The sequence below is a fragment of the Neopsephotus bourkii genome, unplaced genomic scaffold (genome assembly GCF_033783945.1).
Source record: "Neopsephotus bourkii isolate Nb327-2 ecotype Australia unplaced genomic scaffold, CSIRO-AGI_Nbou_v1 NB_1760, whole genome shotgun sequence".
In the NCBI taxonomy this organism is placed as follows: Eukaryota; Metazoa; Chordata; class Aves; order Psittaciformes; family Psittacidae; genus Neopsephotus; species Neopsephotus bourkii.
In genome coordinates, this window is record NW_026902234.1 from 4,248,821 (window position 1) to 4,263,809 (window position 14,989).

Below are 14,989 nucleotides of genomic sequence, written 5' to 3' on the forward strand. Positions count from 1 at the left end.
TGTTCCCCTGCCTTTGAAAAAGGTATTTAATGGCCCATCAGGCTTTATTGTACAGCAGCCTTTAACTTCCTCTTGTTGCAGTTCCATTGTCAATGTGCCTGGAGAATCAACCCTCCGACGTGATTTCCTGAGACTGCAGCAGGAAAACAAGGAACGGTCCGAGGCCCTTCGGAGACAGCAGCTGCTGCAGGAGCAGCAGCTCCGCGAGCAGGAGGAGTACAAGAGGCAGCTGTTGGCAGAGAGGCAGAAGCGCATTGAGCAGCAGAAGGAGCAAAGGAGACGGCTGGAAGAGGTAGAGACAGGAGGCTGGTGTTCAGAAGCCCCGCTTCCACTTATGTTTCTTATTCCCATGCCCATTTGTAAAGAGTTCCCTGTAGCCCCAGCACATCTCGGGAAAGGAAGCAACATCTGCAAATCCAGTGGCAAATGTAGAGCAAAGCACTTAAATCCATGTCTGGCTACTTGAGTGAAAACCACCTTCCAGAGAATTTGAATATCCAGCAGCTCCTATGGAAGCAACAGGAGCCAGGGCTGAGTTGTTTGAAGGTATCTGGGGGAAGGCTCTGTCTTGGTCTCTGTTCCAGAGATGAGGCAACATGTCTAGACTTCCGGTAGCTCTAGAGAAGGGGGATGTTAATTATTCTCAGCTGGATTTTTCTCAAGATTACTTTTTTAGGGGCCCGTGACAAGCTTTAAATTTCCCTTTAAAGATTTCTCCAACATCTGTGTTTGGCACTTGTTCATGGATAGGTAGAAGCCTAATTTTTAATGTATTATTCTCTCATGCGTAGTAGCATGTGACTATAAAAGCCACCTAGATTTCTAAATATCATATATATAAATCAGTGTTAAAATTATAATTCTGCAAAAATTACAAATATGTAAATGATACTTCTGTGATAAGTATGCAATTTGCATACACTGCTGGAAGATAAAAGAAAATGAATCTACATGTCCAATATTGTTCTGTCATACTTTTCACCTCCTCAGATCTCGTGTGTGTTTATATATATGTAGATGGAATATGCAGTGTGAACTTCAGAGGTAGGAGGATTTGAAAACAGTTCTTCAGGCCAGAGCTGGGTATGACACAGAGCTGAAGTGAAACCAGTCCTCTAGCTTCTCAGGAAGTGCAGGGTCACATTCCAGTTGTCCTTAAATGACCTCTTGCTTGAGTCTCTGTTTCAGCTCTTCACTTAGCAGTGATGGAAAAGCTACACCCAAATCCTGGTAATGTTTAGTGAGAATGTAGCCAGGATGAAATGTTGATTTGCATCCCGTGACGTGTTTACATAACAAATGATAAAAAGTTCCAAATAGCTTTCCAGCTCTCATCATGCTCCTTATACCTCTTTTTCAATATGCATGGAGGTTTAGTGCTGCTGTAAGGAGGTGCTGGTAGCAAAGACTCAGCCACACGTGAAGCCAGGAGGAGCAACAAGGGGGAAGCATATAACTCCATTTCTCTTCTGTTTCTTCCCCACCCTTCTGAGATTGCCAAGATAAACATCATAGTACTTCCAACTCGTTTTTAGGCTCTGACTCAGCAATTTGGGGGGGGGAATAGGGGCGAGAGATATAATAAAAGAGGCTAGGAAAATATGAAAATGAGGCATTGATATTGTCAAAGGCGGGCAAAAGTTGACATATTCCTTAGCCTGTGAATTTTTTTCTTAGTATGAGAGTCAGTGATTTATTTTAAATGCCCCTTTAATCTCTGAGGTTCTGCCGACAGTACTTTTTTGGTGAGGAAGGGGATTACAGTTAAATTATCTACATCATTTGACTTTAATATAAAGTGCAACACTTAAAATCTGTAACTTCTTTTTAAAATAAAGGAGGTGATGCTGCTGGCAGTGGAAACAAAGCAATGCACCTTCTGCTGCACAGGGTTGAACTTCTTGGGGATGTTGCAGAAATCATAATTTAATGAACAATTAAAAAGAAAGGTCAATTACCTGAAAGTTATGTTTAAATAGTCCTGCTTTTGAAAATACAAAACAAAACTTCCACAACCACAAGACGGCATGTGATGTAGGTTGATGCATTACGGAGTAAGATTGCACAGTGAACCATGTGAAGTTTGTAAGAGAAAAGCTTTTACCTTTTATTGGGTCTGTAACCTCAGCCTGGTTCCCTTGGAGACATAAATACGAATGATGAGCTATAAAGTTTTCCTTTTGCAGGTGGTGGGGCAGTCTTATTGTTCTTAAAGTGAATTAAATAAAGGCTTGCGTTTAGCTTTCAAAAAGCCCTACTTAATTCACTGGATCTTGTGTTGGAAAAAATGTATGATCCCAAGTGGTTTTTAACAAAACAGTCAAAACGAGCTCTTTAATGTGGGGGAAGGGTGGTAGACACATATTTAGATAAACATCAGTGTTGTGACACAATTGAAGGCCAAAATATTGAAATGTTGTCACTTTGTCCTTAACTCACCCTCTCCCCCCGCCCCCATTTTGATGAAGCCAGTAAACAATGAAGCGCTTGGTAATGAGAGTTAAGATTAGTGTCATACACTGAATCTCTGGGTTTCCATCACTTTGTTGATATTTTTACCAAGCCTTGCTTTCTTGTAATGTTTCCTTGTGTTAAGCGTGTGTTTGGATATACCTGTTTAACGTTCTTTGGGAAGAATTTTATGCATTAAATAATCTCCCTGGGCAAGTTGCTTATACTTCCCTCCCTTCTTCCCCACCCCCCCCCCCACTTCCTAAATTAAAACTGGGGGCTTGTTCTTACAATGCTGGCACACAGCCTGGACAGTTTTGACCAAGACTGCAACAGGAACGGTGTTTAGGACATCTGCCAAAATCTGTAATTCTCAGCAGTATTAGAGAAAAGATTATTTTTTAAAAGGCATATAGGTGACTTCTAAAACTCATTGTTACAGGAATCTTAGAATTTGTGTCTTACTGAGGAGGTGGAAACGATGCATGGTCAAAGTATAGAAAATGACCTGAAATGTTCCAGGAAGGGGATTATTTATCCTCCCTCTGACCCCCCTTTTGAAAATTATACAAAGAGTAGTTGCATAAATATCAGCCATATGGCATATAAGTGTTTAGGTTAAGAAATCTGGCTGTTCTAAGTTGTTTCTATGTTTCTGTTCAGCAACATTGAGACACCAGTTCTCAGTGTGATGGGTATTGAAAGGCATTTGAATTTGTACTTTGCAAACCTGAACCTGGTTATTGAGAAATTCAGAATGAGCTGTGGTGGAATCCCATAACTTCGTTAAATGGTGTGTCTCCCTGGATATGAGAACGTAAGATGGATGTTTTTGAAGTGGTAGGTTATAGCTCCATTGGCAAGTAGTACAGTCCTGTAGAAGCAGATCTGTGGAGCACAGTAATTAAAGTGCTGAGGACCTAAGGACTTCACATGTTTAAAGACAGGAGGAGTTCCTTTGGACTAGCTGAGGTCTAGACTGCATGCCTGCTTGTGGTTGGAGTGCATCTGCCTTTTTAATTTCATCCAAAAGGAGTGGTTGGCACACCAAGACATTTTCAGAATATGAAACAAAACTGGGTAAGTGGAGATGATTGGATGAGTCACTTCAAAAGAGCAATCCTGATCTGAACCAAGGTGGTAATGTAGGTGTACCCACAGGTGATTTTTTACCAGGGCTTTGTTTCTTTTACAGAAAAGATTATTCATATCTACTTCATTTGAATTGCTTGCAGTTTGGATTGTTACTCAGTAAGAAGTTCTGCTTCTCTTTATCTCTAGTGTGGGCAAAGCAGAAGTCTCTACTAATCTTTCCAATCCTCTTCACAAGCTGATATCAGGTTACCTAATTCTTTGTGAAAGAAATAATTAATATATCTATTTATCAACCTTAATCTGGATATAAAACAGGGTAATAAAATTTTATTAATACAAAATTAGAGGATCTGTTTTTGTCTTCAGCATTTCACTGTATGACCAAGGTCCTGAATTTGTTGGTATATACCAACTGCATGTGTAGTTGCATTGCCCCCTCCTGGTAAATCATGTTGTACTGCATGGTCTTCCAAGTGGAGATGTTGGATTCCATTATGAGATCATCATTAATGCACCCTAAAACAAGACAAAGAGCTACTGTATTGACACTGCTTTTTCTGTATGGTTTTTTGGTTGTTGGCATAATAAATGCCAGTTTTGCGAAATGCAGCAGTTTGAGGCAGTTTGGGCTCCGTCAGAACTCTGGTTTGGCAGCTCTAAAATTTCTTTGAGGAGTTCCTGCCCTCACCTTCTGGTTAATAGCTCCTTGAAAATAAGTTTTTCATCTGACATGTAAAAGAAAATTGGTAATACCAGATCCAACAACAAAAAAAAAAAGTGGATACACATTCATCGTTTCAGTGAATCCAGATCCATACCTGCTGTCTACTGGGCAGCAGTGGTTTATATCAGGCCTTTTTTGTAGTGTATGATAAAAATTATAGTATCTAACAATCACACTTGTTAAATGCAGAAGCCCAGGTTTTACAAACAGAACTGATGTTCATTTTAACTAATGGTTTTCCCTGTCCTGCTCCCCTCCTTTGGGCAAGCCTAAGGACCATGGTGACCAGGGCCTTGGTGTGTCCTTCTGGAAGACTTGCTAGAGGAGTCAAGAAGGCAACCTTGTGCCAACAGAAGGATGGTAGGAAGTCAGCTAATGGGCTGCTTGTAAAGCCCTCTTGAGTCAGTGTCAGCTTGCCACCTACCAGTTTTGCCATTGCTTTGACAAGATGTAGACAAGGACCCAAGAGATGCTTGTCGCTGTAGGTTTCCTTTCCCTGGGCTTGTTAATTTAAATTCAACTTTGTTAGCAGCCAGTAGTTCAACACTTAGGTTTCAAAGGCCATGTGCAGAGGAAGCGAAACCTTTCTGTTATGGCTGGGGCTGGGATAAATGGATTGTATGGGATGTATGTGCAGGCTTCTGTAATGCCAAGTGCTTCCCTTCCCACCCGCTTGGCGAGGGGCTAAGGCGGTGTCTGACAGGAAGGTGGAAGCAGTGCCGAGAAACCCCATCTTGCTGTGTACTTTGGCACATAGACAATAACACATTTGTGCTTTGGAGATTTCACTTAAATACACACTGGTGGCAGAGAATCCTTTTTTTTTTTTTTTAGTTTCTTTTGTTGGGTGATAAATATTTACTGTTGGTGCTGAGCTGGCAGTCTGGCTCAAGGTTTGCTTAAAAATCTTATCTTTTAACAACTGATTTTGTTTATTCATGATGCCATGGGAAATTGGCTCTTTTGGTCAATTTGTAACTTTCTTTTCTCATATTAAGTCAGTTATTTATAATTATTACTGAGTAGTTGAATGTTGATTCAAAAAGCAATGAACTTGTTTCATCCAAAAGACCTAAACTCTGCCCATCTTCCTTACAGTGAGAATGATGCCATCCCAAGATCTGCAATATATCCACTTAACAGTGTCATCACAATATTGTTAGACAGGCTTCATATGTTTAAGAAGCATTAGAGTTGATAAATGTTCATATTAACCAGTCAGCAGTGTGCTGTCTCTTGCATCCTCAAGGCAACAGAATTACTGTACTTCATATCTTAGTTTTCTTAAACAAAGAGCCTGTCAGACTTGATTAGCCAAGAAGCACCTGAATATGTTGACTTAAATATAGAAATTGTTTGACATAGATGTGTATATTCAGAAATAAAAGTGCCTACTTAATCCATTTATGGTGCTTTAGAAATGAAGGAGAGAAACCCATGAAATGCACTGCGTGCTGTAGCTGCCTTGCAGCACTTTTACTATTTTTGTATCTACATTCATTGAGGAGAGCTTGTTTAAGCAAGAGAGAAAAGGCTGGTAGATGAATTTGGGTGGGAGAGAAGGCACAAGAGCAAGGGAGCTGTGTTTCTGAGAAGATACAGAAAATGTGGTGCAGCTAGTTAAAAAGAATCGGAAAACAGCCTGTTTTATTTAAGTACTACTAATTCTTAACCATCTTTATTCCCCCCCGCCCCCCCCCCCGCCCCCGTGTTTCTTTTCCACTGTCGTGTCAGTATTGATTCCAGAAGATGGAAAAGGCTGTTGAGCTTTCAGTTACCTTATAGTTATGGAATCATAGAATAGTTAGGGTTGGAAAGGACCTTAAGATCATCAAGTTCCAGCCCGCCTGCCATGGGCAGGGACACCTCACTCTAAACCATATCACCCAAGGCCTCGTCCAACCTGGCCTTGAACACTGCCAGGGATGAAGCATTCACAACCTCCCTGGGCAACCTATTCCAGTGCCTCACTACCCTAACAGGAAAGAATTTCCTCCTTATATCCAGTCTAAACTTCCCCTGTTTAAGTTTTAACCTGTTACCCCTTGTCCTATCACTACAGTCCCTAATGAAGAGTCCATCCCCAGCGTCCCTATAGGCTCCCTTCAGATACTGGAAGGCTGCTATGATGCAGGGTCATGTGCTGAGCAGAAAAAACTTAGCTGTGAAGTAACACAGGGAGTGTAGATTGGCCTTTGCTTCTTCAGCTGAGCACAACTATGAAATGGACACTAGTAACTGAGTTTGTGAACCCAAATAAAAGCTTAGTGCTCTTGCAAGTCTACTTGGAGTGTCTTAAGACTTACAAATCTGTGGCAGTTTTTCTTCAACAGAAATTGATGGTAGTATTAACCTTAACCTGAATGGGAAAAGGAATAACTAATGTATATTTGCATTTTCTTGGGATTAAATTTGGGTGTGCTTCTTTTTGTTTAAATTTCGTCTATGATTTTTTTAGCATATTATAGAAATCTATGATGGAAGTAAATATTCCCAGTAGATGGTTGAACGGGAGACAGCTGGGTCTTTTGACACTTAGGCAGTTGTGGGAGGCTGCCTGGAATTTCAAGGTAGGTGGAGTAACTGGATGTTTCTGTAGAAGTGCAGGAAGAGTTGGTCACGACTATATGGGCATTTAAAATGTCTCCTCTGAAGTCATTCGTGGTGCTTTGTAGACATAAATGAGTCGGTTCATGGTTTCTAGAGCTGTTCTCCAGGTTCTTTTCAGACTTGATTAGACTTATCAGCACCAGTTGGTATTTAGGTCATGCATGGAAGCTTATCTGTGTGAGTGTAAAACCTACCTCAGCTGTTTTTCCCCTTTCACATATAGGTGCTTTTGATGTCTGGGGAGGGCCTGAGGTGCTGCTGGTCAGCCTTCGTCTTCTCTTAGTCAAAGTTTTGGGCAGTGCGTTAAATTGGGCTTGGTTGTTGAGCCAACACCATTAAATTCTTAGCAGAGCATGAATTGTGTTAAGAGAGAAGAGGCTTATCAGAAGCTCACTTGTCATTTGAGTTTTAGCTGATTTAGTAGGACTGATGATTCCCTTTTGGCAACATTTAGATAATATGTTGAAGTCAAGAAAATTGTCACTCTGATTAAGGTTTGAGTTCAACAGTTGATCAAAGATTGAGGTTTCAGTATGAGCCTCTCTTGAAGAGCCGCAGTGAGCTTCCACACCTTGGTTGTCAGGAATATGGTACGTGACTTCTTGTGTGTGCCTGAAGAAACCAGAAAAAATAAGTGAGGCTGCTTTTAGGGACAGTTGTGTGCTGGGTATGAGTTAGTTTCCTGGTGGAACGCTTGCATGTACTGTTTTGTCACTCAGTTGCAGAGCTTGCCAGTCCTGGTAAATCCCTCTCTTCACAGTAGAAAACAACCCCACCTCTTTCTTTGATAACAACAAAAGTAAAACTTTGTGGTTTCTTTTCCCCTTTGTAGCAACAAAGAAGAGAACGGGAAGCTCGAAGGCAACAAGAGCGTGAGCAAAGGCGGAGAGAACAGGAGGAAAAAAGACGTCTGGAAGAAATGGAGAGGAGGCGTAAGGAAGAGGAAGAGAGAAGAAGAGCAGAGGAGGAAAAGAGGAGAGTAGAAAGGGAGCAGGTGAGTCCATGACACAGATATATGTGTAATAGGTTTGTTTCTTCTAAATTCTAATTTGATTTTTTAAAAACTAGTAAGCCTAAATCAGCTTGGGCAACCTAATGCTGACCCTGTCATCTTTGTTGTCTCTGACAGCAGATGCACTAACATAGATCATAGAGCTTCATGGAAAATTCTGGCAGCCTCAATATTCCCTCAAAAAAAGAAGTCTTGTTGCAGTACTTATTCTAAATTCAGCTCGTGCCCCTGGGCTTGGCTAAAACCATCAGAATTGGTGAAATCATCACTGGGGCTGAAAATTGTTTCTAGGCTTGTCTTGCTGGATCAGTGCTTCTTGCAGGACATGCCCCTGTTTAAAAGGCCTCCCAGAGAATGGCAGCTCTGTTGTGTGTAAGCTTCTGGCACCCAGAATTGGTCAGAGGCTCGTCATAAAGTTCTGCATATTCTGAATTCGAGGTGGAAGCTTTGCGCTGCCAAGTGTTTTCCTTCCTAAAAATTATGCTATCTCCCTCTCTTGCTCTATTTAAAATCAGCTGTAATAATATATGCCAGTTTAGGCAGCAAATATGTCTTTGTGTCAGTATATCTTTAAGTTGTGTCTTTAATACGTAGAGAGTACAGGTGAGAAACCTTTACGCTGTGAAATTCAGTTGCTATATTTATGCATGAAATCTGCATGTTTTAAAATCCTTTAAAAACTTGAATGAGGGTGATAATCAGAGTAATAATTACTGTACATGTACTGCAAAATGCTGATGCCAAATAAAGGGCCAAAACTACTTGCAAATTTCCTGTTAACTTAAGGAATGCTGGTTTTGGACTGATACACCTTAATTTTATTCCGACATAAAGTACCTGTATTTTCGATCATCGGTGGTTGTGTTACTGGGGAGTTTTATTGTGTTTGTATATATTAAAAAAAAAAGTTGGAGTCAAAAGGAGAGAAGACTAACCAATGGGAATAAATGTATGGAAAATCTCTAATTACAGCACAGCAATTTGCTTTTGGGCAGACACCGGGTATTCCCCCAGCTGCTTTTTAAACGGTTGACATGCTAATTACGCACAGTGCCAATAATGACAAATGGTTAATTGATGTGGCCAAGCTGAACCACTCTGGATTTTCAAATTTGTTTATTTTTCAGAAGAAAAGACATGCCCCCGCTTAGAATTTTTGTTAACCCAAACTGTGGCACAGCCAATGTGCGTAACAACATTATAGTGTATCTCATCAATCTGTCACAAGACTTTCTATAGGTCCCATCACTGTATCACTTATCCATTAATTTCTTTATGCATACACTGTACGTGTGTGTGCGTGTGTGTGCTTGTGTGTGTGCGCATGCACATGTTACATACTTCCATTAATTGCATGATAGGATGTTATCAGCTTGGGTTTGGTGCTTCAGAGTTTGAGTTCTTCAGGGGGTCAGGAGAAGCAGTGGGTAAAGGTCTCAACCTGTTGAGGCTGCAGGTGAAGAGATGGCTAGATCTCAAGTTTGGTCTAATATCTGTTTCCTGGTGGATGTTTGTTTGTGTCATAACCATCGCATAATTCAGCAAGGCTGGCAGTGTCTGCTCAGGACAAGCTTCTGGTGAGGGCAGCAGGGGAGATGGCAGGGCAGGTCCCAACTGCACTTGGCAGAGCCCCTCTCGGGGAGCTTGCTCCAAGTCTGCCTACACTATGCCTGGCTCTAGCTGTTGCTAACAGTTCATCGCACCAGTGCAACAAACTAATGTTTAATACAACTTGCATGTGACTTTGTATTGGCTGTGTTGAGTCAAGACTCGCTGTGTTTTAACTTTCCAAAACCTTCAAGTGCATTTTGCTGCTTCTTGAAACCACTTCCAAAATATGGAAACGAGCTCTGGCCCATGCTGGCAACATTTGCAGGAGTGCAAATTTCAGAACAGAAGGGGCCAAAAGCCGATGCTCAGGAGGCAGGGCTTCCTAAATTGTTCTGCAGGCACTAATCCATCCTGAAGTGCGTTTCTCGTTAAAGCTGAACTGGGGAAGTAGCGTGTGGTGTTCCACCCAGGGGGTTCTGATGCATTCCTTTTGAATAAATTTATTGCTGGGTAATTTCTATGTGACAGGAGTATATCAGGCGACAGCTAGAAGAGGAGCAGCGGCACTTGGAAATTCTACAGCAGCAGCTGCTCCAGGAGCAGGCCATGTTACTGGTAAAGCACTGTATCTGTTTTGTTCAGTAGCTATAGGATCCATTTATCCGGCCAGCCCTAGGCTTCCCTCAGTCGGGCACAGCTGCACTGACAGTATGACAACAAAGGAGCTTGATTAAAAGGCCATTTATGCTAGCGTCGTGGGCTGACAGGCACATATGAGAAGTGCTGTATGGTCACACTGCTTTCTGGGCTGTAAGAGGAGGCTTTATGTTAAAGTAGAACGGCTCTGGTGTGGTGGTCGAGTTTCTGAACAGACCTTGGCATTCCGTGAAGAACTAGAGTGCTTATGTTGCAGATCAAAAGCACACATGATATGTAAATCCACCCCAGGATACAATGGCCTAGTGTTGGTCTAAATCATTGTTTTATGAATTTTACACTGGATTTAGTATAAATAACTTTTTTTTTTTTGCTTTAGTAAATATCAGTTTTGGCATAACTCTCCAGTCATGTCAAGCTTAGCAGTACACACTCAACTTTCCCAACATGAGACACGTGCCATATTGGTCTAACTTAGCTCTTGAGTATACATTAACAATGATATAAACAAAAAAGGAAAACAAGAAAAAAGGCAACAACAACCAGAAAGGTGCATTTTTATCGGGATGGATAGGGACATGTCCACTGTATGGTCAATGTCATGTCTTGAATTACACGTTTTTTCAAAGGAATACAGATGGCGAGAGATGGAGGAACACCGACAGGCGGAGCGACTCCAGCGCCAGCTGCAGCAGGAGCAAGCCTACCTCCTGTCGCTGCAGCATGATCACAGGCGGCAGCAGCAGCAACAACAGCAGCAGCAGCAGCAACAGCAGCAGCAGCAGCAGCAGCAAGAAAGAAATAAACAAAGCTATCATACCCCTGAGCCAAAATCGCACTATGAGCCTGCTGAAAGAGCGCGTGAGGTAAGTCCTGTTTGTGGGCAGGAATGTGCTGCCTGCTCCTCTGCCCCTGTCTGTTGCTGTCATTGCGACTAAAGTTCTGCTGTAGTACAGTTGGAGGCCAAAGCGTCACTCATAAGGGGCAAGGTTAAAATGTAGCCTGTTGGTTTCTAGACCTGAGGGCTACTTCTGAGTACTTCTGCTGTGATCATTGGAGTTCAGAGTTTTGAGGGTGAAAAGAAATTCTGGAAGGCTGCAGTCTGAGGGGACCTGGTTTTGGAAGCGTCACATCAGGAATTTAATTTCATCTACACTTCATCAGGCATGTTTTCATAGGAAGCATTGGTGCAGTTGGCAGTCTGTGTCTCTGGCAAGTACTGGCAATTGGAAACTGGGAAGCAGTTGGAAAGCATGAACCTATGGGGGATGCTTGCACATCGTTGTGCCTGTTTACACATTTGGCACTTTAGCTTATGCTCCTGGAAATTTCCTTCTCATGAACATAAACCTGAATTTCATCAGTTTCATTTTGAAATGTGAAGTATTCTCTTTTGAGATCACACCTTGCTCTTATGAAAGTCAGTGGTGTGGCCTTGACTTTGGGCACTAAGAAGTAGATCTGAGATCATCAGAGTGCTGTTTGTTTCCGTGAGTGGTCTCCTGTTTTCACTGGTCCACAGTTAACTTTGTTAAGCAAGTAATTGCCTCTTTGATGCACCCTTGGCTCTCATTCAGAGGTCTTATTCTTATGTTTCCCTTGAGCACCATAGTGCCCACAAACCACCAGGCTGGGCAATACTGGTCAAAGCTGTTACTGGCATTCATCACTAGCATGTGGGAACTAGGTAAATACATTTTGGAACAAGAACAAAAAATATCCTTGGGACTGTTGAACATGATAAAATAGCTTTCAGTCCACCTTTGTCCAGCAGCACTTTATTGCCTTTGAAGTATTGCTGTTTGGGCTTGGTGAACACAAACTCATTTTCTTGTAGATACTGTTGTCCAAGTTCTTTATAAACCATGTTTATGCTATCTCATCCATTCTGCTTGGTGGTTGAAGTATCTGGTACGTCTCTCTCTCTCGGAAGAAGTTCAGACTTGTCCGGTATGTGGTGGTGCAGGCATGGACCCAGCCATCCTGTTTCACATTCCTTGCCCACCTCAGTGAAAGCATAGTGCCCGTCCGGTGCTCCTGTTCAGCCTGAAGGCTGGCCTTGGAGGGATACAGAAATGTATCTACTCCTTGCCTCCCATTTTCTTTTCATAGTTGAAAAGGAGCGAAACACCCAGAGTGTTACATCTTTCAGCAGAATTAGTGGTTCAGCTGTTTTTTGTCATAGTTTTTTTCTTTGTGATTGCTCTAGCTAGGAGGAGTAAAGTGAAGGTGCAGAAATACTATGTTAATAGTCTGATCTTCTCAGAGATTGCTGTGGATTGAAGAGAATATTCTTCTTAAAAACTGTGGTAAAAGTATATCCATAGTATCTATTTTTTTTTCCCCCATTGCAGTAGCAGTGGTGGTTTAAGGAAGAGGAAGGACTTCCATGACTAGCTCTGGGAAACAGCAAGGAGCTTAGAACTTAGAGCAAGGTGTGAGGCTTAATGCCATTTTCTAGTCTGAACAGTGAGATGACTGGAACAGGGCCTGTTTTTATTCAGGAATGTGATCACTGTCTCCTTCCCACTTCTTGCCTGGTTCTCAGGACATGTGGTTCGTGCAGTTTCTGTGCTTTGTGGAAGAAACCTATCATCTGCAGCTAGCACTGTGAAAGCCTGTTCATTCAGACAGAAGGACTTGCGGCTCTTCCTTGTTCTATTCATAAGAAGGAGTCTGGCCTGTTTTAAAGGATGGCTCTGTGAAGTTGAACAGTGAAAATGATAGTGAAGATGTGTGTCTCCCATTGTCCCAAGACATGGTGTAGTTTATGTAGACCTGGCAGAAGCTTGTCTGCTTGTTTCCCATAGGCAAACTGTTAACTGTCCTCAAATTTTGTAAAGCAGAGGCAGGTTGGGTTTATGAAGCAGCCCAGCTGAGGAGTCCTGAAAACTTGCCCTTGTCTTCTGATATGGCTGTATGAGAAATGAGCTTCTCCAGACCATCAGTGCAAGGAAAACTGATTAGGGAACCACCTCAATACTGGATTTGTGCTCCAGGCACAAGGGTTATAGCAAATACTGTGAGCAGAATTTCATCAAATGAAGTCAGCCCAAGATGCTAGTATGATTTTTCTTTGATGATGTGATAAAGTGCTGGGAGTTTAATGTTCCTCAGAGGCAGCTGCTCAGACAGAAATGTGCACACTGCCCTGGTTCCTGCAACAGACCATCTTGGGAAATAGGAGGCTATTTCCTTTTTGCCTGGAGCCTTCCTCCACCTCTTGCTGTTCGTACTTTTCACTTTGTTCACAGTGCTGCAGTCTTGGAAATGGCAGCATTTCCGCATGGGGACCTCACTTGATGTCAAGAACTGAGCACATTCTAACTTGAACTGACTAACTCTCACAGTCCATGTACTATCAATTCTACACCTCCTTGAGAACAAGAAACAAGCTGCTGGGGCTGTTCTCTGCAGCATATGAGGTTGCGCTGTGACTGTCTGATAAGAGCAGGATAACCAGCTCTACAGTTCCATACCTAAAACTGAACAGTCTCCAGTATTAATGGGTAGAGAAGCATATTCTATCTCTTCTTGCGTTGCTAAAGAAATAAGCACAAGAAAGCAGATACCAAATGCCGTTGGTTGAGTGAGGCAGGTAACTACAGTAAGGGAAATACATTTTACATTGAAAAGTTGTTTCTATTTTCACCTATCCTTTTTATTGTCCGTGAGGAAAATACCAATGGATAATAACTAGTCTAGGCAGAAAGAAGCTCCGTAATGGTCTTTAATCATATCACTTCACATCTTACTGTGTGCTGTATCCACTCTTCCTGTTATTCCCTATTGGAATACGTGCCATTTTGGTGTAGTTCACTAGCTGTTTTACAGTTATGGTGAAAGGGAAAAAATCCTGCCAAATGTATTGGGTTTCTTCATGGTAAACTAGAAGTGGTACTCACCTTCATATTTCTACTGTAATTGGTTTTATTGACTCCAGGCTTAACCTCCATTTATTTCGGTTTAGGTGGAGGAGAGATTTAGAAAAACTAATCAGGGCTCCCCTGAAGCACAGTCTAAACAGATGGGCAAAGTGTTGGAGCCACCAGTGCCTTCAAGATCAGAGTCCTTTTCTAATGGAAACTCAGAACCTGCTCAGCCTTCCCTGCAGAGGCCAATGGAGCCTCAGGTAAGTGTCCAAGAAAATCTCGGTGAGCCTGGAGGAAGTGCAGAAGTCCCAACATGTTTCTTTCAGATTTGCAGATCTTGGCACTTAGTCTTATGTAAAGGGTAGCACTGTACACAAAGCAGCTTATTCAGTGCATTTGCTCCTTGTCTGTTTTTGCTTATTGATAAACTGATGGATTTGTGGGTTTGGTGGTGGGTTGTTTTTTTGGTTTTTTTTTTAGTTTGAGTTTGGGTTTGGGTTTTTTTTGTGTTTTGTTTTTGTATAATGTTACAGCTAGATTTAGAACTGTTGCGTTCCATTACTATCTGTGCAACAGCAGAGTGGTGGGCTAGACACTGGCAAAAGTTGCAGTACACTTTTTACAATTCAGAATTTGATCTGCGCAAAATATTTACTACCACAGAGGGTGCTCGGGAAAGAACTGAGCTTGCTTTGTTTTTCCAGTACTTGCAGAAAAAGCTAACTAAACAAGTGGGTTTTAATAGTATAAGCACTGCTTCAGAGAGATTTACAAAACATGACTAAGAAAAGCAGGTTTGTTGTCAGTAGGCCCACAGTTGCTAAATAGAGCTCTGTACACCCCTGGAAAAATCAAAAAGAGGTTAAACACTGAGCTGTGTGGCTGCTGTCGTTCTGTTGTTTTCTAATGGAAAACCTCCAGATCTTGTTATCTGCATTTCATAGGAATTACAGCATGAATTTATAAAGTAACCTTTGTAGAAAACTTAGATATAGCCCATAAATACAGGGGGATCTG

The 14,989-nt window shown here is 41.9% G+C and overlaps 1 protein-coding gene across 9 annotated transcripts in view; it reads left to right on the top strand.

Moving 5' to 3' along the window:
* The window catches only part of MAP4K4 (mitogen-activated protein kinase kinase kinase kinase 4), a 165,456-nt gene that overhangs the window by 118,285 nt on the left and 32,182 nt on the right, over positions 1-14,989 (top strand). For 7 of the 9 annotated variants that reach the window (XM_061377633.1, XM_061377638.1, XM_061377635.1 and 4 more), the window contains exons 12-16: positions 82-292; positions 7,713-7,874; positions 9,972-10,058; positions 10,730-10,966; positions 14,071-14,232. In XM_061377633.1, the coding sequence (XP_061233617.1) occupies positions 82-292; positions 7,713-7,874; positions 9,972-10,058; positions 10,730-10,966; positions 14,071-14,232 (859 nt within the window). The remainder of the gene's footprint in view (positions 1-81; positions 293-7,712; positions 7,875-9,971; positions 10,059-10,729; positions 10,967-14,070; positions 14,233-14,989) is intronic. The other 2 variants (XM_061377636.1, XM_061377641.1) reach the window with 1 other exon arrangement.